This window comes from Neopsephotus bourkii, unplaced genomic scaffold (genome assembly GCF_033783945.1).
Source record: "Neopsephotus bourkii isolate Nb327-2 ecotype Australia unplaced genomic scaffold, CSIRO-AGI_Nbou_v1 NB_1476, whole genome shotgun sequence".
Taxonomy (NCBI): Eukaryota; Metazoa; Chordata; class Aves; order Psittaciformes; family Psittacidae; genus Neopsephotus; species Neopsephotus bourkii.
In genome coordinates this window covers 42479-65156 of record NW_026901952.1, presented here as the reverse complement: position 1 = coordinate 65156, position 22678 = coordinate 42479, and the positions used below count along the sequence as shown (strand labels likewise).

Below are 22678 nucleotides of genomic sequence, written 5' to 3'. Positions count from 1 at the left end.
TAAATTATGTGAGTAATGTGCCACATGCGAAGTAAAGGTACAAATGAAAATGCTGAGTCAGTGAGGAGCATGCTTGATGAAGAGTTAACACAGGATGGTTTTAGCTTTGGTATCAACAAGCATTTGAGCTGCTGTAATGTGCAGGGGTTAAAAATAAGCTATGTGTTAAATGAATTAATACAGTGTTGATCCTATTCTGTCAGGTCAATTAGCAGGAGTAAAATATTTGCCCTACTTTAAACACATAAGGAGGAACCATATTGTGTTCCTTTTAAGATTAATGCTCCTGTATGGGCAGAAGAGAGAATAAGATTTATTCCCTGAACCTTATGTAGGTTTACAGCTGTGCCAATTACTGCTTGAAAGCTCTGAGCCATGTTCGCAGTCTTTTTTTTTCTGTGTTAGTGAAAGTGGTCACAAGAAGGCTGAAGACAGTTTGAAGTGCTAAATGTGATACATACAAAGCCTTTAAATTATAAATATAGTCTTGTCATGACCCCTAATTTTCTTTTATATATGCGCATGTGTGGGCGTGCATTTTTATGATATGAACATAAAAAAAAATTCAATGCTTTAGAAGTAACTTCCTGTGCTGTCCTGATTTCCTTAGAAGTTTAGTAACGTTTTTTGTGTTATTATTTGATGATTTAAAGCAAAGAAAGTTGCACTCAGGGAGAGAGTAACAATCTCATGGGATGTGCACTTTTTATGGAACTGTGTTGTAGACTCATAAATATCTATGCAACTCCTGTTTATTTAATCAGATTTCGTGGGTGAAATATGGGGTGAAATTTGGCATTTGTAGCAAAAGATAAGGAGTAAGCTTGCCTTGGACTTGGTAAAGACAGGCATATAATAGTGGAAATACTAGGTAAATTAATCTCAAAATGTTAGAGCAATTGCTATTTTTAAGTTTTGACTGAATATTCAACCTTGCTAATTAAAAGCATCTGCATTTTCAGTAAGTGCAATGAAATTTTGAGTGTGTATATATAACCAGTGAAGCCTACTTGTCCAGTAGATGGTCTGAACCATTTAAATTTCAACTTCATTTCCTTTACAGAGAAATTGCAGGGGAAAGTTCATATAAAAGGAGTAGTCTTAACTAAATTCACGTTAGTCTGGTTAGAAAGTAGCTTTTCTATTTGAAGAAATTTTTGACATTTCAGAAAATTGGTAAGCACTTTTTTCTGGTGAAAAAGGGATATGTTCTTTGGGTTTGGGGTTTTGTTGTTGGTTTTTTTTACTTCAGTTGGAAAAGAAAATAGGCATCCTCACTTGAAGAACTAAAGTTCATCTGCCAAGTCCCTGCATCTGAATTTGTAATACAGAGAACAGAAATGAGGAGGGAGTAGAAGTTACAAGGAGCTCTTCGTGGAAGAAGTTGTATGAAACTAGTGGACGACAGGATGACCAGGAGCAGACACTGTGCCCTTGTGGCCAAGAAGGCCAATGGCATCCTGGGGTGTATTAGAAGGGGGGTGGTTAGTAGGTCGAGAGAGGTTCTCCTTCCCCTCTACTCAGCCCTGGTGAGACCTCATCTGGAATATTGTGTCCAGTTCTGGGCCCCTCAGTTCAAGAAGGACAGGGACCTGCTGGAGAGAGTCCAGCGCAGGGCAACTAAGATGATTAAGGGAGTGGAGCATCTCCCTTATGAGGAGAGGCTGAGGGAGCTGGGTCTCTATAGTTTGGAGAAGAGGAGATTGAGGGGTGACCTTATTAGTGTATATAAATATATAAAGGGGGAGTGTCACGAGGATGGAGCCAGGCTCTTCTCAGTGGCAAACAATGAAAGGACAAGGGGAAATGGGTATAAATTGGAACACAAGAGGTTCCACTTAAACCTGAGAAGAAACTTCTTCTCAATGAGGGTGACGGAACACTGGAACAGGCTGCCCAGGGAGGTTGTGGAATCTCCTTCTTTGGAGACATGCAAAGCCCACCTGGACACGTTCCTGTGTAACCTTATCTAGGTGTTCCTGCTCCGGCAGGGGGATTGGACTAGATGATCTTTTGAGGTCCCTTCCAATCTCTAACATACTGTGATATTGTGATAGTGTGAAACAGATTTAATCTTGTACCAGGATTTGCCAGATACCTTTTCCGACTCGTGAGTTCTGGAGACAGAATTGTGAACTGGGTTGAATTCTAGCCATTACATTTGTGAATTACTTAGTTTGATTAGCTTCAGGTTTGTAATACTGGCTGCTTGTATATTTGAATTACTTGGATGCTGTCTTTACAAATTACTGTCACCCATTAAATCATGTTCTGCTATCGTTTTGTGATGCTATAGACACTTGATTCTGTGCAAATTTTACAGCTACTTGCTTTTATATTTGGAGAAGCCCAATAAATAAATGGCTGAAAAAGTATGAAGCCACTTGAACAAATTGCAGTGCCTGATACTACAAAGACATGGTGGTGGGTTTAGTTCGTGCACAACAAAAGAAAATACTTCTGCTGAATGGAATAACATATCCAGGTGTTACTGAAACACTAAAAAACCTGTACTGAAATTCCTATTCAGTAAACAGATTGAAGTGTGCCAGGTGTGTAGACTTTTCTGTGTTGGTGCAATTTATGATAAACATTTATCAATGTTTATTTTTATCTTTTCAGATGTTTGTGTACTGGAGGTTCCATTGCTTAAAATACAAGCTGTATAGAGACTTTGAAAGAAAAATACATTCATGCAGTTCAATTTCTTTACAGAAGTCTGGTTCACAAATTGTGTGTCTGTGTGTTGTCTGCTTCCTTTTAAAAGTAGTCGATATCGGGCAGGATTTTGAGGCATCAAGCAGACATCTTGCATACAGTTTTCTGGTGGTTAGCACCAGTTACGAACATAAAAGTAACTAGTATCAGTTGGAGGATAACAAGGTGGTGGAGGGCATTTTCAGGTTCTCAGACTTCCAACTCAGTGCTTTGGTCTTGCAAAAGCCCAAACGTGGTTTTCACTAGTGCAATTTTTTCATTCATGTTTTTCTAAAAAGAGGAAGAGGTTTTAAGAGGAATTCTTCAATAAAAGATGTATTTCAAAATTACACCATAGAGGGCAAGAACTTGAACAGACCTATGGACTCTTTTTAGAAGGGAGTTTGTTAGGATAGAATGTAGAAATTGTGCTTGATATTTTCTTCATTTAACATGCTTTCATCAAGAATTGGAGTTAACTGTTTATCTAAATATAAAAAAAACAAGGACTAGTTCCTAATGTACTAAAACCCAGCTAAGCAGATGCTTTTTTAGCTCTTTCTGTTACAGACTTTAACTGTGTTGTAGTAACTTTATGAACCTTTTCTTTGTACCATGCTCCTTTGTCAAGCTGATTCATCACAGAGAATTATCAGGGCTGTATTCTGCAACAGTGATTATTTTCTATCCGATTTGTTAAAATTATATATGTATAGTTTCCATAATATCATCCAGTGCAATGGGAAACTCAAGAGGCAGTAATGCGAAGTTGCAAGCAGTTTGTGATCCATTTGCAAAGCTTTCAATAAAATTAGTCAGCTTTTGCTTGGTGCATTGACCAGGTAACACAAAAGAGTAGGCAATGAAAGATGCAGAGCTTGAGAAGTCTGGAAATGCCAAAGTGCACTGGATGCTCCTTGTGAGTGAAATACTCAAAGATAACATTTACAAAGGTTTATGGCATGTAGCTAGAGGGAAAATGAGATAGTTTCCTGCAGGAACTGAAGTTACAGTAACAAGTAATTTTCCTAACTAGGGATTTGTATTAAGTTTGAAGAAATTAATTACCATTGGGAAAACTGCACATCCAGTTTTGTACTGGTTGGATGGTCAAGATTGCTAAGCAGAAGAAATGAGATCTGCCTAAAGTGGCAGGTCTGACCAGGAGGACAGTCACTTGCGCTAAGAATTGACCTGCAGTAGTGAGACCCTGACCTGGGTATGTAGCATGGACAAGTCTTGAGATTTACAGCCAGGAGTGTTGTTGGTAAACCATACACGACTTGAGTGTAGTTTATAGGATATTACCCTTCTAAAAACATTAAAAAAAACTATTACTGTTATTTTCTGGAAGTGAGGAGGTCATTGGAAACATCAGCTAATTATCTGCATGTTCTTCACCTACCCCAAAGAATGTGTGAGTGGTGGGTGCAATTCCAGGTGCAGAGGACTCTGGGAGGAGTGGTGGTCAGAAGCCCTGTGGGGAGGGGATGGCCTGTGGCCTGAGGTTGAAGAAGCAGCGAGGGGAGTATGGAGGTCTCAGAGATGCAGCTAAGTTTGAAATGGTGGAAGTAATTAAGAAGTGAAATGAATGTATTTTGTTAATCAAGCACATGTTTATCCAGGGAATTTTGCTGCTACAGCTGGGGGCTCTAAAGTTGTTGAGATGCTTTTAAAACTAATTTTAGAGCTGTAGGTTTGGAAGCTACATATTGGACATTCTAATAAAGCAGTTAAGGGTATGAGTTGAGAAAGACTGGTAAGATGTTTTCTTTCTGTAAGTAGCAAACAATTGGACAAATACATCCTAGGGGGGCTTGGAGGGGTTGTTTCTGTGGGTTTTGTTTGACTTTTTTTTTTTTTTCCTTGCTAAAGCATCATATTTTGGTTTATGTCAGAAACAGGTGGTGAATGTGGTGGTGGATGGAATCAATGATTTGACCTGACAATACAAATTTTATTTCTGTGAATTTATAGTGACAACAGATCATGTGACTAGTGCTGGATCATGTGACAACAGATCATGTGACTGGTGCTGGAGACAAAAGATCCATGTATCACTTTAAATATAGCTTTGGTGCTAGTCCACAGTCTTACCTTTGGAAATCAGAAATAATTTTCTGGTTGAGAAGTTTTGAAAAGAGCTCAAGAACCATGGGATGCTTTCTTAAATTATTACTTAATTAGCATAATAAATAGTATCTAATTTTTGAGTGGCTCTTGAGTGGTGATTTCTGTTTTGAAAGGTCTGAATTGTTCTCAAGTCAGAAGAGGCTGAATTTGAATGAGCAAGTTAAAGTGATATAAAAAATGGTGGGTCTTTTGGAAAACAAGTAAATGTAGATGGGCTTACACCTTGTCTATGACCCTGTTGTATCCAGCACTAGAATGTGAGTCACTTTAATGATAAATGCAGGTGATTGATGAGGTTCATTCTTGGGATGAGTTTTTCACTCCTATCTTTCCTGAGGGAAGAATGGTATGCCTGTCATCTGGGCAGTGGTGCTTGCAAACTGGAAAGGAACAGAGAGAAGGGTTTTGGCATCCTGCGATTTACAAGGGTTAAGTATCTGCACTGAACATCACTGTTCTTCTCCTTTTTCTCCAGTTGTGCTGGGCAGAAGGGGAGATAGAAAAACATTGGTCTGTTTCCTCTTTCTGTCAATTTGCCTTACTTAAATTATATTGAGAATAATTATAAGGAGGGTAGGAATGCTAAATTCAGTTTACTAAAGTGGGACCAAATCCTGCTCAGTATGGACATGGAAGCCTCCCTTCCTCATAATGGTGTATTAACACCAAACATTTTAATTTTATTTAATTTTTTTTTTTTTTTTACTTAAAGGCTGCAGTTGCAGACTATGTGTTCAGACTAAGTTGAAATGAAGACAATATTTTGTCCTAAGTGTGGTCTCCTCACCACCCCATTTCCGTCTCCTGCATTACTGTTTGCTCTCTCACTGGGAGTGGAAGTGGCAACAGGTTCCTTCTGTGGAGACCAAAACCAAGGTTGAGCATTCATACATGGTGCAAAGCCAGGTGAGAGACTGTTGGTGTGGACACATGGGCTGGCCTGCACTGTGTCAGTTAGGGTTCTTAAGAATCCCAAAAGAGCAGGCTTTGTAAAATGTAGTTGTTCTGTGCAATCTGCAGATTCAGATGATTGTCTCCTTTTTAGGGTTTTCTTCTCATGTCACCTAAAATTTTCTTTTCCATGAAGGTGTAAAACATCTGTTGTAACAGAGCTAGAGCCGTTAGGCTCTCCTGCTAGAGCTGTCAGGCACACTCAGAAATAACAAATTAGCAGTATGCTCCATTTGCCAAGTGTGAATGGTCAGATTAACTTTTCAAAGGTCTCTCCCATTCTTACTTTTTTTTCTTTTAATACATTCTAAAACTGACCATACTCACTGCAATAGCATTAGATTACTTGTTTAGCAAACACTTCTTTACTACAATTAAGGTGGAAGTTTTTTTGTTCTTTTGTTTTAAGAAATGATTTGAAATATTCACAGTGCCTGCAAATGTTAATTTCCAATTAAAAAAAAATAATCTCAGTTGAAATTGTTCATAAATAACGCAAGCAAATTGAACACATCTGCTGCAGATTTTTCAAATTAAAACGAAGTGTGTCTTGCAAACACTTGGTCTGTGTTTTTCTAGAACTTTAGTGGCTCCATCCTGGCTTGTACTGGCACATTATTTGTTTAGTATTTCATAAGCATATGAAGTAACTCTAATGTCTAATACTGCAGTGCGTGCTTCAGCAGCGTAGTCACAAAATGTCTATTTTGGGTGTTACTAACTTTGTAAGCTTTGTATTAGCACGTAGCAGTTGCTTTAAGCATATAGTTTTGGGGCGTGTTGGTGGGCACATCCAGCAATTCAGTGATACTGCTTTTCCAGTCATTTTGACTTCGCCTTAGGTAATTACTTAAAGGGCTGTTGATCGTAGTATTTCAGGTCTATGCTCTAGAAATTGTACAACTGAAATTGTCTATGGGATATTGAGCTGTCCTCTCACTGCTTCTAGGAGATGGTTCTTTTAAGTTTTTCTATTCCATCATGTCAGTACATTCACAGGAGTGGACTTTGGTAACATTGATTTTATCTCTTGGACCATAAAAATACACCTTTCATGGAGCATGGCTGGGAAGGGTGATATGAAAGTAGTGTATGACTGAGAAGGAGAATGGTTAAGAGTAGCTACACATTTATGTAATGATAGCTTTGATTAGGTATTATTTATTAGTGAAAATAGTGCTGATCTGTGCTCGTGGTAAAATGTAAACTTAACAATGCATTTGAGTTTTTATGTGCAGCCCCTGTCTGTAACACAAACTTTGTATCTTTAACTTCTTTCTTAAAAAGTTCTTTTAAACAGATTCCTGAAGTTAAAATGCAGGGAAGGTTTTATTGTTCTGTGTTTTAAAGTGTGGTTTTCATTATGAAGTTACATTACCAACCTTTTTATTTCCTTGACAGCACTATAGACAGAAAATACAATGTATAGGCATTTGTTGGTTTTGCCCTTTCTGCAGTTTCAGCTGGTATTCTGGCTGTGTTTTCTGTCCTGTCCTCTGCTTCTCCCATCTGTTTTTACAAAGCAGCTTGGGCTTTCAAATTCAATGTAGTGTCTGGTGTCATTTGAAAACACACAAAAAAAAAAAAAAGTGGGGAGGTTTTCAGAGGTGAGGCAGTGTTCTGAATATCAGCTATTTTTGTGTATACTGTCTGTCAGTGAAAGGAGTAGCAGCAGTACACAGAAGACATCTGTGCTGTGGCTATTTGCAGTAAACCATGCAAAAGGCAAACAAAAGAGAGAGAAGAGAGGATTTCAGAGCCCAATATTCTCTGATTGGTTTCCTTTAGGAAACTGGAAACACCATGGTGGAGGGTGTCGTATTTAACATCAGATTTACTTGCTAGAAGATAGTTGGTGCTGCATGGGATTTCTCATTTAGCAGAGTGATACAAAACATACCAAGAACACAATGCAAATGTAAGTTACCCATAGCAGAATAAAGCAATTGCAATGCATAGTTCAATCATGATACCAGTGTGATTCCCACAGTAATTTATATATAACATGGTCACTATCAGAATGATGGGTGTCCTCAGTCTTGGTAGGAAGGATATCTGTGGGTAGAAGCTAGTTCAGGCCCACTGCTTTCTGAATTTATTTTGCTAGTTTTCTGGGGCTTATATGCTATGTTGTGCTGAGTCACATCTACACTTTCCTCTTGTTGGCTTGACATTCACACTTTTCTAAGGAACAGGGGGAGAAACCTTTACACCACCAGGTGTTCCACTCAAGCTGTTGATAGCTGCTTACCTGAACCAAGGCCACCCTCAGGTCCCCTTGGTGTTGAGATCAAGACAGCTTCTTTGCAACAGCTGTGGTAGTAAAACTCTGCATTATTCCCTGGGTTTCACAGGCACATCACCCTGGCCCATCTCCTCTGAGTTGGCTTCCATGGTGTAGGGGTTTACTGGTCTGTCACAAAGAACACTCAGAGAACAAATAAATTGGTCTTCTGGTGTTTGGCTGCTTTATGTTGATGTATGGGTTGGTATCTCTTTATTATGATCTTGATGCTTTTATAGCTTCCTTGAAGTCAGAGGTTACATTTCTGACCATCTATATATTCTGAAACTGATGTGCGGCAATACCACACCTGAGGAAGGCAGGAAATAATGAAAAAGATTAGTTCTTTAATTTCACAGAGAAGTATACTCTTACATCGTTTTTATGATTATTGTGTTGAAAATAGTAAACATATGTAGTGAGTACAACTGGTTTTAGCAATAAGGTTTAATTAGTCTGGTTCCAGGCTGATGGAAAGAAAAATGTGGAAAACTTAGTGATGAGGGTCACAGTTTACAATGGTAGGGAATAAATGCTGACTACAAAAGTAATTTACAGCTTTGCAGTGCTTTAACCTTAATTTACCCGGTGTTCAGGAACTTCCTTCATTGCCCTCTGCATCTTTCTTTTGTTCATGGCCTCAGAACACTTCCAGCAATGTGTACTACAGACAAGTAAGCCCCTGCTTCATTGGCATTCAGTTCACATTACCATCCCATCCGATTTTGTATTCTTTTCACTACAAAATTCTTGAGAAACCTGACTGCTAGCAAACATTGCAACATTTTTAAAACATTTTTATTTGTGCCCACACGAAATATTTCACCTGGCACCAAAATGATTGTTTAAATCACTGTGCAAAAATACATTATTATATGAGATATAAAATATACAGTATTGTATGAGAAGTTTGTAGAAGCAAGTATATTGGAGAAGAGACTGCATTCATAAAGGAGGCTGGAAGAGAGGTCAGGAGGTTGCTTTTCCTAAGTTATGCTTGTAATTCTTTTTATATTACTGTGTCTTTCAGAAATTAGCTGTACAGTGGTTTGCATTTTAAAGATAGCATACAGTGCACAGCTTGGGGGGGTTATTAATAATAATTGTTATTGTATATTTAGTATATTAAAAACTGGCAGGAAAGTATTTGGTATAAAATGTGTATATATATTTCAGTAAACAGACTCCTGTTCTTGCAGAAAGTATCACAGAAATCGTAGTTTCTAAGTTAGGAATGGTGATGGAGTTTTATTAATACTATGCATCTGATTTCTTTTATGAAAGAATTCTTATTTCCTTTCATGATGGTAGAGAAGTAAGTTGGTTGCTTTGTCTGATCCCTTTTCTATAATTGCTCTCACTTGTGTTGACCTTACCTGTCCTATTGGACAATTTGGGTGCATCAACAGTACTTAGTGGTGGAATTCAATACTAGCTGTATTGGATCTGTATGAAGCTTATGTTCAGTACAGGCTTTCTCAGTTAACTGTTTTCTCTGAAGTAATTCTCCGTGGGAGATGTCGCTTAAAAGTTCTGACCAATATGTTATACAAACCAATCTTTGCAGTGTCTGTGTTAATTTTTATGAAATACAGAGGTTATGATCTGTTTCACAATCTTGTATCATTAAGAGGCAGCCCACCTTGAGCTATAAATGTCTGTTATGAGTGTTAGTCTGCCTTGTCTATCACTGTTCGCGGAAGAGAGGAAAAGCAGTATGCCACATAGCTACACATTCTTCTTTCCTTCAGCTGTCATATCCCATAGTGATTCAGTTCTGCTGGGTTACAGTCGTGACTGACCTACTGCCTTCCAGTTGAGATTTTTAAATGGAATCTGTCCAGCTTTAGAAGCTCACTTCATATGTGAGCTTTTTTTGCCTGGAATGACTTTTTTGTTGACTGTAGCTCTTTGTTCAAATGTTGAGTTGCTTGTGTTAGAGCAACATCCAGAGATCCTATTCTGCTTCCTACCCTGCTGTGTGCAATACAGAAACACTGGGAAGCGTGGTCTGTGGGAACACTCACACCTTAAGGGAAGATGAAGGAATATTTTGTAGCACATTTTTTAAAGGAATTGGAATTGCTTGACGACTCTGCAAAGAATACAAAGCTACAGTAGCTGTGCCCACCTTATTATGTATTGCAGTACTAGCTAGAGGCACCTGTTCCAGGTTCTTAGGATTCCCATGTACAAAGACTGGACACCAAAAACAATGTAAACAAATGCCCTGGCCTATTTACTGAGGTATTTGTGCAAAGCAAATATATGTATATTTATTGGTAACAAGTCTCCAGATGATATGGAGGAAAAGCAAAGCAAAGCGGTGATGTCCAGGCTCCAAAACAAGGTTTCACCAATGCGTTGGCCAGATATACCGGGAGTCACTAGAGATAGATGCTGTTACTTCCAAAGACACATTCTTTTGCTGTCCTTATCCCCTTCTCTGCGTAAGGAATCTTAAATCACGCAAGAGCAGTGTTTTGATGTTAGCCTTTGAGAATAGAAGATTCAAATACGATAGTTATTTATTTTATTATTATTACTTATATTAGTTACTTATGCTAATGATGAAACCTGCTTTAGGTGACCCTGCTTGAGCAGGGGATTTGGACTAGATCATCTCTTGTGCCAACCACAGGCTGCTTGGCCTGCCCTTCCCTCCTGGATGGCCCTCTTATAACAGAGGAGGACATCCCTCACATCAAGGTCTGGCATAGCGTGTGTCCCCACCACTCAACGCCTGCTGTGTTGCAGCCAACAGCGGAGGTAAAGTTTCTTCTTGGTGGCAGACGGAGAGGCCAACCCAGTCTTGCCCTTGACTATGGTAGGAGGCATTTGGCCAACCTCAGTTCCTTGCACCTCGTTGTCAGTACAGTTTCACCTGCCTCATCCAGTAACAAGTTGCTGCTATGGCAAAGCACACACAGATTTTTAGCAGTGTAACTACTATAGGGTGCAGCAGCATGTTGAAGATGTTGGTGGCAGTGGGGGACCAGCCAAAGAAAATTTCCCACCAGTGGGGTTCTCCCACCCTCTTAGTTTGTTCCATTACCTGCTTTATAACACTGCCATTGTATTAGAATCTTTCTAGCTTTGGCCTTAGCATTTTCTAGCAGCTGCTGTAAATTTGCATGCGCTAACATCTGTTTTACAAGTGACAACTCCATACAATGCAAGGTGTAGTTTCTTATTAGCAACTGGCTAGTAAATACAGGTGGTTTATACCAAAATTGCAGCTTCTAATAATAGCTACGTTGCAAACACACATATTCAAGTTGTTAGTTTTCAGTTGCCCCCAAATGATGCTTTGCAAATCATTCCTTTTTCTCTGTCTCATTCTACTCAGGGTCTTCAGGGTCAGCTCCTGCAGCTGAGATACTGGGTTCCTCCACTCGTCTGTCCTGCTCATGGCAAGGCTTGACAGACTTTGCAGGCGGCCATCACAGACCTGTGCGTAGGAGAGCACAAACATACCCACTCCCCAGGTTATCAGTTCCACTGGCCCTTCCCATTTCTGCAGGACCAAAGCATCATGATACCACATTCGCCTTTAAGCCATGAGGATTTACACACATGGCAAATGAGGACTGAGTTGTTGACTGACAGTCAGGGCAAGACCTGACAATTTGCTTTGCTTGAGAAGAAGACAGGTTAACCTGTTTCCTTAAAGCAGAGGCATTCTGATGGGAAAAAAAAAAAAAAGTGAAGCACCTGCAGAAGTGAACTGCAGTGTTGACAGCCAAGGAGTCAGCGATGTCATTACCCACAGCTAAAGGGACAGGGAGGTTGGAATGCAACCTAATATGACCAATAAAACCAGAATAATTAGTGCATCAGCCAACACAGAAGCCCTCCAAGCCTCTGCTCTGACATCCTGACATGCCCCAACCAATTTGTCAATGTCTGTAAATTTTCCTCTGCCTGGGGCTAACACAGCCCCGCAATCCCCACCTGGACCCTCATATGCTAGCCAAAATAAAAAGGCATGAGCAGTCCTGTGACCGTCAGTCTGGCTCTGCATAACACTGTCCAGTTGGTCTATAAAAGACACATAGGTTTCCTGAGACCCCTGGTGAACACCCGTGAAAGAATTAGTCTCCCCCCCAGTCCAGGCACTCGCCTCCAGGCCCAGATAGCCACACGGGTGGCCCGCTGGAACACCAGAGGGTTTAGATCTGGTCTATGAAGCCAAACAGAAACCACATAAACCACAGTGTCTTCAGTCACTATAAATTCCATTCTGTAAACAATCACTCCTCAGGCTGTTTCCCAGCCTGACCGTGCACCCATGCACACAAACGCTCCCTGGCCTGTTCCAGACCCAGGTGCACTATCAGCAATTCTTTTTTAATTATCCATGTAACGGGAACAGGATGGCTTGCAGTTTTTTGTGTCTCTTCCTTTCCTACTCTCCCTGGTCCTGAACCGCTTTGTCCAAGCGCAGCCCCAGTAAAATCCCCTAATTGGCTTAGCTTTTCCATCACCTGTTCAGTGGGGTTTCCTTGTTCTTGTAGTAGTATGGGTATGAGGTGCGCCTTCCATGCTGATGGACGTCTCTCTGAAAGTGTGTTCCATGTTCCGGGAATTAAGGGCTGTTGCATATAAAGCTCAAGGAGAGCCCACTAAGACGGCTAGTTTCATGTCCTCAGGCTTGCCACAGAGTGGTCCACTCTTAAGCGGCAGGTGGCCAGGCACCATCATTAGTATATAGATCTGACATTCCAACTACTGCAATCATGGTGATACATTGGTCCCCTATGTGACATAAGATGGATTGTACACATGGGTCAGAGGTGAGTCCCATGGGTTTTTTTGCATCTACCCCGTCTAGTAATACAGTATTAGCTCCTTCCTCCATGAGGTGAACCAGCCAGTTCTGGGGCTTCTCTTCTGGTATCTCCTAGCATTTATCTAATAAATTACTAGTCTCCTCAGGACTATAGCCTGTCAATTTGTCTGTTTTTACTTGTCCGTTTGCCCCGGTAATCAGCTTAAATTTAAACACAGGAGCTGCATGGGCTCCTTCCTTTTTCATGTCTGCCTTGTGTTTGGTATTTGATTCTGACTCACTGGTACCCCAGATATCTCCATTCCATGTCTCTGGCTCCCAGTCAGGATCAGACACAAGGGCATGGACCCATGGCCTCACTGCCTTTGTATATTTTTTATTGCTCCTTTTTTTAAGAACATGAACAGCATATTTTTCTGCTAGGGTGGCACATTTTTCCCCAAGTCACTCACCCTGCTTTGCAGCAGTTACAAATGCCTGCCTCTGCAACAGCACTTCTATTCTAACCCTTTCTGGCTTGGAATGTAAATCTGCTACTTGTTGCTCCCATTCCTATGTCCTTATCTGCCATGCCTTTGTAGGCAAGCAGCAAGCAGCCTGTCATATGTCTGGCATTACTCGATCACTCCTTCTAGCAGGTATGGGGGGTTTCTACAAACTCACCCCAATACTTTAACACTCCCATGGGATCCTTAGCTCACCACGGTTCAGGTCCTACATTACTGAAGGTGTCTGTTGTATCACACAGCATGCTCCACGGTTCCTGTGTCCACCCTGGTCGCTCCACAGGAGGAGCCACAGCCCGAGGCTCTTTCCTACAAAATGCAGCGATAGTATATTACACAACAACCTTAAAGTGACCCTGACAGTGCACACACAGACCAAGCCCTGCTTTCTCATGCACAGAACAGCCCCTCTTGGTGCAGCTATGCTCCCTGCTGACCAAACCCTGTTCTCTGTCTCCTTTATACTACGGGAATCCCATCCTCATTGCCAATTATGTTCCAGGTTTGTAGGATTCTCCTGTGCAAAGACTGGACACCAAACACAATGTAAACAATCAAATGCTCTAGTCTGTTTATTGAGTTACTAGTGCAAAGCAAATACATATATTAATGCAAAGCAGGTTGCATGCATACCAACCCCTGGTTGCATGGGATACTGCCGAGCACGAGAGGGAGATGGAACGTGTTGCTCGGTCGGAGGGGTGGTAGGCAGTGCATCATCAGGGTGTCTCCTGAATCAAGATGCGCATCTGGCCTTCTCACCCTTCTGTCCCTGCATAGGTCTTTATACCCCCCCTCGGGTTGGAGTGTAAAATTACAAGTTGCAACATCAGCACACGTGTGGCCAGCATATGAACAGATGTTTACTGGTATAAGACTCCCTTTTGTTAACAGCGGTGTTAACTCCCCTATTTTCAAGGTTACGTTCCCACAACCCGTGCCAGACTGTACTCTTCTATTTTTATGTTTCACCATGGACCATTATCTGTTGTCACTAACACAGCACCGCTTGTGTATGCCATACTGCTGAGTGCACTGGATGCATACATGAAACCAAAGAGTATGCTAGACAGCCCTCCTCTGTGTGTTACAGCTTCCTGTACTTCCTGTTGTCTAATCTTCCCTTTCAGTAAGCTGTTTGTTCGGGGTTTTTAATTGTTTTACTAATACCTGGAAACTGGACTAGCCCATGTAATGAAAGGAAAGGATAATTCTGGACCATAAAAGATGCAACAAACTTTCCTTGTAATTAATAAAGACATCTTTTGGTTATTTGCATAAAAGAGACCCTGTATTGAACAGGGTGGCAGATGTAATTCACTCATTGGATACCCTTGTTTGGCAGGAGCTGCCAGGCCAGGCAGCAGTGTTACTATAAAACTAGACACAACTAATGCTGCTTATTACTCAGTTTGGGGTGTGCTAGGGGATGTGAAGAAGAGCTGACTGCAGTGTGGGAATAGGACAGAGAAATCCATAGGAAGTCTGCCTCGTTAATTCTGCAGTTGATTTTTTACTACTACAAAGAAAGTTATCAGTTGCTAGTTTTCCTTCTGGATTCTTTGGCTGTAGTTGTCAATACTGAGTGCTGAATTCTAGCTGATGCCTTCAGTGTAATGATGAATGGGATATTTAAGGACAGGAAGAGAGTGTGAATAAGTTACAAGTACCGGATTCTTTTAAGAATTGTTCTTGATTTCTAAGTTAGTGTAGCTGATGTAATTTAGATTATGTTAGTTATCCTAATCTGCTATATATTCCCACATGCTATCAGTTAAATATGGAATGTATCTTTCGTCAAAAGCATCTACTGCAGAAAGAAAAACAGTTGAGGTTCTTCATGTGTGGCTTTAGTAGATTAGAATCACTGACACTCACTGACATAGAACCAAGGAAACAGCTGCAGAGCAGTAGCTCAAAGTGGAGTAAGCTTTAACTGCAAAATAAAATCGAGTTCTGTGTATTGAGTTATTCCCTTCACCAAACTGATAATCCCTGTATGTCTGAAGGCATCAAATCATGATGCACCTTATATAATACAAATTTAGTGTAAGATTTTATAACACAAAACTCAAGCCACCTCCTGTTAAACTAATGCATATTTGCAGCTGAATTATACTTCATTGTATTTATCCTTGTAATATGTTCTCTGATGAAGGGACATCTGTGCTCTCTGGAGAGGATAATTCTTTGCAAAAAGTAGCACAAGAGAACTTCTTTTAGACTCTTGTTGTAATAAGTTCCTTTTAACTACTACAGAATTCCAGATATTTTAGCTGCTGCATAGTCCTCTTATCTTCAAATGACTTCTGAATTAGTTAATTTGTTTCATTCCTTTTGTCTTCTAGCTTCATTTAGCATCCCTGGCTTCATTAAAGGGAGACATAGTGGAGCTTAATAAGCGTCTACAACAAACAGAAAGGGAGCGTGACCTGTTGGAAAAGAAATTGGCAAAAGCACAGGTGAGCCGTACTTCAGTTCTGAAGGTGGTCCTTGGTTTTGTATTGTCTTGCTCTTCAGAGAGGAATGTGATACGTGGGGAGAGGATATAATATTTGCCAATGTCACAAGTGAAAAGAATTTGAAGACTGCAAGAAGCATAGTTGCAGTGGGTTTTGAGTTTTATGTGCTGATGATATTCTTCTAAAAAAATACCAAGAAATAATTACATTAGTTTTGTTTTGAAGTCAATATAAACAGCAACTGCTTTGAGCTATATTAGAATATAAAAATTGCAGCATGATCTGAGTGGATTGGGAAGGCAGGCTCTTCCAGTTCGGGGTCAGATTCAAACACAGCACAAATACTGCTAAAGAGTTATTGCCAATTGGCAGTGCTTTCACGGAGGAATTGTTTGTCATCTCAGTCTGGCTTCTAGTAAGCCAGTTTTGTGGGTACCTGTTGTAGGAAATACAGTCAGTGGGAAGCCAAGGGATTAAGTCAGAATAAGGTCTGAAGGTGCTTTCACAGCTCATTAAAAAAGTTAATCTTTCCCTATCAAGGTAAATGTAGAGAGGTAGTGAAATCTTTGGGTTTTGATACTGTCATTCTGCGAAATACCTTTTGTCAGTACTTCAGATTTCAAAACTAATTCGAAATGTATACTTATTTATACTTGCATGGGCACAAAGCACTTTGTCCTGTGAAAGTATAACATCTTGTTGCCTAGAGAGGTGGTGAAATCCCCAGCTTTTGAAGTACTCAGGCCACCTGGACCTGGTTTGGTCAACCTGCTCTAGGTGACCATCCTTGAGTTCTGCATGGGGTTGGCTGGATGACCTCCAAAGGTCCCTGTCAACCTTAGCCATTCTGCAGTCTTGTGAATTTAGGATCTTAATTTTTAGTGCAGTTCGGTAGGAGCCTGTGTGTGTGTGTTACTTAAGCTCAAGCCAAATATAGAAATGTTTAGGCAGCCTTTGGCAGCTCTTACTTCAGTCATCCAACCGTATTTTGGCCCTTGTCCGCATTCCTTGATGTTTTTTCAGCTACCTTTAAGGTTTTGGGGCTTGTAAGTGATACTGTTATTGCAAACCAACAATGCAACATCAAGAAATAAAAAACACTTTCATATGTTCGTTCTCCTTGATGTGTGAGTCAGAGCCATGCTGGGAGGTAACATTATTTATTGTAATCCTGAGAGCCTTTTCTAATTTCTGCTGCAGGTCTTTGACATACAGTTTGATATGAGGTTGCGTTTGATAGTCATTAAACAGTCAGATGCATCTATTGTATCCGAACACTCCACATCATTCTGCATGACCACACCGACTTTGTTGTTACGTATAACTCTGCAGGGTCTTGTGCTAACCACAGGTTTTTGTTCATGTTTTAGGTTTACTTCCAGATCTTTTGTTTAAAAATACTGATATTGTCTCTTAGCCAGTGAAGAGTGCCTCATAGGTTCTCCCATACAGTAAGGAATCTCCATTGATGGTGACCAGGATTAAGGATCAGTCCTTAATACCAACTGACATGTGCTCTGTTAGCACAAAATTGTTTGGTGCTTTCTTTGATGGCTTACAAATTATGCATGTTCTCAGTTTGTAATGATGAAGATTTTTATGTGATCTTGGTCTGTGTGCTTGTGAACACAAGTGTAGTGACAACTGCTACCTGAACTGCGAATAACACAAAATCAGAAAATCAGTCAGATTAAAAAAATACTTTTTTATGAACAATTTATATAAAGTTTTTGTGGTTCAGCTATTTTCAATCTTTAATTTTTCTTTTTTTTTTTTTAAGCCCCTAAGTGGATAGATTTTTTTGGGGTGTGTATATTAAATAAAATGCAGTCTTTCCTAAAGAATAAGCCAAGAAACAAGGACAGCTCACAAGTTGAGTATGTTGGCTATCTTCCAAAGTAGATGCTTCACTTAACATAATTTTTATGAACTTTTCCTCCCATTCCACAGAGAGTCATCCAAATTCATAAATTTGTATCATGTATAATATCAAACATTTTTTTCCTCTACAACCTCTGTCTAGTGCATTTCTTCCTTACTAATGTGAATCAGAGTTTCAGAAGGCATAAATTAAATACAAGGTAGTAGAAGTTCTGCATAACCGTATTCAGATGCTACTGGACTATACTAACAAAGGCAGTGCGTGTTTCATTTTAACAGGTGTGGTACATGCTCTTTGGAACAAACAGCTCTTAAAACACATTTTGGTAATACTTTTCCCATCATTTCATGAAGCTTGTGAGATGCTTTGGAAGAAAGGATTAGTGATCTGAGAGGTGGAGGTGATTTGAGGAAACGCAATTGAAGTATTTTAGATGACAGATGATAAAGTTAGACAGTTGCATACACTGTGCTTAAAATTTCAATTAAATTTGCTGTACTGGTCCACCACAACAAATATCTTCTTCCAAAAATCTTTCTGCGGTTATGAGAAGAAATGTAGTGCTTTCTGCTAGCTCTGGCTGGCATGGTATCCTCACTTTGATATGATAAGTACTGCATGTCTGAAGGGAGATAATCAGAAATACATACAGAGAGCTGTCCTCCTTCATGCTCTCCCACCTTTCGGCCAACATCTGTGAACAGGAGGCTACATCACTTTTCATAGTCCTCTATGGCCCTGTCCTCCATGGAGTTATCTAATCTTTCTAATCCATCTACATTCTTGGAATTTCCAACATCCTGTGACACTGAGTTCTGCAATTTTACAATAGAACATAGGATTTAATAAAATGCTGATGTTTCAGGAAATACAGCAAGGAAAGACAATTCACTTACATATATCATTCCTACCATTTAGTTTCTTTTCACAAGGTAGTCCTGCTTTCTCAACCTTTGTGCTTAGTCCCTGTAATTCTGGAATTTTATAATAGGTCTGCGCACAGGGTAACAAAGACTGTGCTACATCATTCTGGGTTCTTTATGACACAGAAACAAGTCCCATTACTGCTGTAATATTTTTTTACATCCTCTTGTAAAAAAATATTTTGAAGTAACTTGAAATAGAAATGCATGGTGTTCAGATGAACATTGAAATTGCTTGTCCTGTTGTGTGATGTCCTTATCTCAAATGGATCAGCCCTGTCTAGTTGTAGTCTTCTTCCACATCAAGTATACATAGAGTATCACCAAATAATTAATTCTGACCATATACCTTTGCATGATTAAGGATTTGGCACAATGGACTTGTGTTTATACTTAAAATTATATGGGTGGATTGCCACTTTAAAGTCTGACATTCCTTTTTAAATTACTGTATCAGTTGCTTGAGGATTTTCTGCTTCTGTGAGCCTGTTAGGTTTATTATGGTGGCTCATTCAGATGATGACTTATGTTCTTGGTGAACAATACTATAGCCAGTGTTTGACTCTGCAGGGCCTGAGGCACTGGGGGATGGGTCTCTAACTGAGCTCTTTCTTGTCTTCTGACTAAACACTGCAAATTTAACATAAAGGTTTGCACTTGGTAGTGTTTTTTTCCTTAGGAGTTTGTGTACATTACTAGGCAGTAGAATCATGTGTTGAGATAATAGCCTTTGGTTAAGATATTTTTTCTTAACATCCTTCTCCTTCATATTCTTCTTGGTCTTCTGATTGTTTCCCAGTATCGGAATGTCAGAGAAAGGTGTTCCCAGGTATTGTTAATTTATACCATAATTGAATTAACCTTTTTTAGTCTGTACAAAAGACGAGTGAAATGTCACTTACTTACACTTAGAACTCTGCTGGCAACATTTCTCCTGACCTCAACAATTGCTCATCTTTCACAGCCTCTCAGTGGCTTATACCTCTGTTTGTTGAATATGTACAATTTGGAAAGAAATAGGAACTAGGGCATATCATTGTTCCAAGAGAGAAATGGCTGGAGAAAACAGAAAGCAAGTCTGGTAATATGGCTGAGGTCCATACATCTTCAGTCAAGATAGATAAATAAATTGTGCTTTTCAGTGAATAGCTTAGAAAGACGAATAATATTGTAATAGGGTTTTTATTTATTGTCTGGAAAGAATTATTATACACTCCATCTGAAACATTCTTTTGGTTTAAAAGAAAAAAAAATAAAGCACATTATTGGTTGATCTGAATAACGCTTTGGTAGCATTTGTGGGTATCAGTGTGTGTCAGAGGAAATGTAGGTTTAGAAAGACAGAAGCAGCAACTCTTTATTGCGCTTGAAATCTGTTTTAAAGCTTTTGTTCAACATTTTCTCTACACAGTTTCTGTACTCTGAAAGCCATGGTGGTACTTCAACCAGATACGATGTTAAGATACGAAAATGTGAGAAATAAGCTGTCGAATGATTCTACAGTAAAGAGTCACTATACTGTACCATTGCAAACATGAAGTCTTAAAAGCCAGCTGAACATTTATCAGTCCTCTCCAGTGTAAGGATACGGTCTGTTTGTCTTGGCATAGGTAAAAGTGCTTTTGACTACAGCTGTATTAAGAAACAGTTTTGCTGCAGTCTGTGGATTGGAGCTCTTATGTCTGGGCTACCTTTCAATGTGTATATTCCTGGAACTTAAAAATACTGAAAAAAAAAAATCAAATTTAAATAGAACATAAAGCTTAACATAGATTCTAGTTTTCAAGCAGCCTTTTAGGTAGGTGATGTCCTCAAGCTATGAATGTGAGTGGTCAAAAAATAGGAGGGCAAATTGAAAATAGCTGCTAGCTTGGGTATAATTTTCATATTTATGATACAAAGGGTTGAGGGAGTTATCTCTATATAGAGTGTATACTTGATTTGCAAAATTTTTGGTGCAGCAATGTTGGACGACTTTCCACATTACTATAAATTACAGCCTTTAGAAATGTCACCTGGATCTTATATTGCAGGTCTTCAATTAATGAGTATAGTTTTTATACTGTCAGTCAGTGTGTGATTTTCTTTCTTATTGCATACCATTCTGCCATTGCAAGTAGGCTTGATTGTTTCCTGCAGGTGGTCAGAAGCAAAAAGTTAGAAGTCTTGAAGTCTTGCTCTTCCCAGCCACTATCAACCATAACTTAATCAGCGTGCACTGTTGTATTGTAACTGGAGTAGGCTGTAATTGTGTGTTCTGATTGAAGTGGAGTGTTTGCTGATGTGAAGAGCAAACCAGAGGGACTGGATTTAAAATTCTATGGGGAATTTAAACAAGGATTTTGTCTTACACATAGAAACCAAGCAGCCATGTAGCCCTTTAATTGTTCAAATAATAAGCATTTTATTAGAATGGATTAAATTAATTTAAAATATGCTATCGTATCTTTACAGGCTAATAAAACCAAGTACACTAAAGCATAACCTCGAAGTGTGGTTAGTTTTCTTTATAATAATGTGGTTTCTGCCTTAGGACTTGTCCTAATTCAGACCACATAGGGAAGATCCTTGAAGATTCATGATACATCATGAATCTCATACATCAAAAGGTGAGATATTTGTAGCTATTTTCAGTTGCAAATGGTGGTTTTAGTTCAAGCTGGAAGGGCAACTTCTGCCCTTTAGAGGGGGAGGAGGGGACAAAAAGAGTACAGTCTTTCAGTGCAACTGTAATCTTGTAATGCCCTGTGTGTACCTCTTGATTCTATATCCATCCTTTTTTCTTTCAAAGGCAGTGTCGGTTTGATGAGTAAGAAAACCATTAATGGTGGGCACTTTTGCCTTGTATTGACCTCTGTGCAATTACTCGTGAAACCTTTTCTGTTCCCTGTTTCTCTGCTTTAGTGTGGACAATCCCATCTAATGAGAGAGCACGAAGACTTACAGGAGCAAACGACACTACGCTACGAGGAAAGGATCACAGAGCTGCACAGCATCATTGCTGAATTAAATAAGAAAATTGATCGACTACAGGGAACAACGATAAGGTACAGCAACTTCCTGGAAATTGTAGGCCAATGCAAGAATGGTGGAAAACATGGTGTGAATTCTACTCCAAATACAATTTGATGACGACTTTTAGGTAGTTAGGCTTGTTATGACTGGTACTGAGTATCTGCCCATAATTATGGTATGTGTTCTCCAGAGTATCACCCTGAGAGTACATACTGTCTGGCAAAATCATACTTTGCAAAGCCTCATGGTCACCTTTCTTTTGCATGATACTGGTTGGCCATCCTGCCCTCCTCTCTGGTAAAGCTCCACCAGCTGAAAAGTCTAGTTAAAAGGCAAAATCATAGAAGCTGCATGGATTTTCGTATTTTTTTTTTCCTGAAAGGCAAAATAACTCCGTGACATTTAAGAAAAATACTACATAGAATCTATAAAAATGGTTTGTTTCAAGATCCTGTGGCAAGCTAAATGCCAAGTGGTTCAATTACAAAATACTGGAATTGGGTGCATAATATGAACGTTTAATGATGTCTTAAATATGATGGCAATGGCATGCACAGGAACGTGAGTCATAAGAACTGAGCTTGGTAGGAAGTGTATACTGCTTCTCATGAGAAGTGCGGTTTGGCTGCCCCTTTGGGGGTTGCAGGCTTTTGAAGGCATCAGAACAATACCGCTGGAGCAGTTCCCACACCACTGGCATACCCCATCTCTTTGTTCCTATCATATGAGAACTCATTTTGCTCGGAGGAACTCTGTTTTTATTTGTTCTGGTTTTATTAGTAAGAACAAGGTATTTGTTAAGTTAGTGGATTTTCTTATTTCCTTTAATGATCGGAATAGTTTGCAGGCCAATAATTTGGTGTCTGGGGAACAGAGAAGTAATATTGCTGCTGAAAAATGGCAATCAGAGGTAGAACTAGAGGGATTCCACAGGGTTTGTAAAGTCAACTGAAAGAAGGAGAACTGATACTTTCTGCTTGTGTCTGTCTGTAAATCCACTCTGGGGTCTACTTGCATCACCCCTGAGAAGCTG

The 22678-nt window shown here is 39.6% G+C and overlaps 1 protein-coding gene across 4 annotated transcripts in view; it reads left to right on the top strand.

Moving 5' to 3' along the window:
- The window catches only part of MCC (MCC regulator of WNT signaling pathway), a 185770-nt gene that overhangs the window by 125830 nt on the left and 37262 nt on the right, over nucleotides 1–22678 (top strand). For 2 of the 4 annotated variants that reach the window (XM_061369141.1, XM_061369138.1), the window contains exons 2-4: nucleotides 5543–5736; nucleotides 15712–15825; nucleotides 21535–21677. In XM_061369141.1, coding sequence (XP_061225125.1) covers nucleotides 5722–5736; nucleotides 15712–15825; nucleotides 21535–21677 — 272 coding nt within the window. In that variant the 5' untranslated portion in view covers nucleotides 5543–5721. The remainder of the gene's footprint in view (nucleotides 1–5542; nucleotides 5737–15711; nucleotides 15826–21534; nucleotides 21678–22678) is intronic. The other 2 variants (XM_061369136.1, XM_061369137.1) reach the window with 1 other exon arrangement.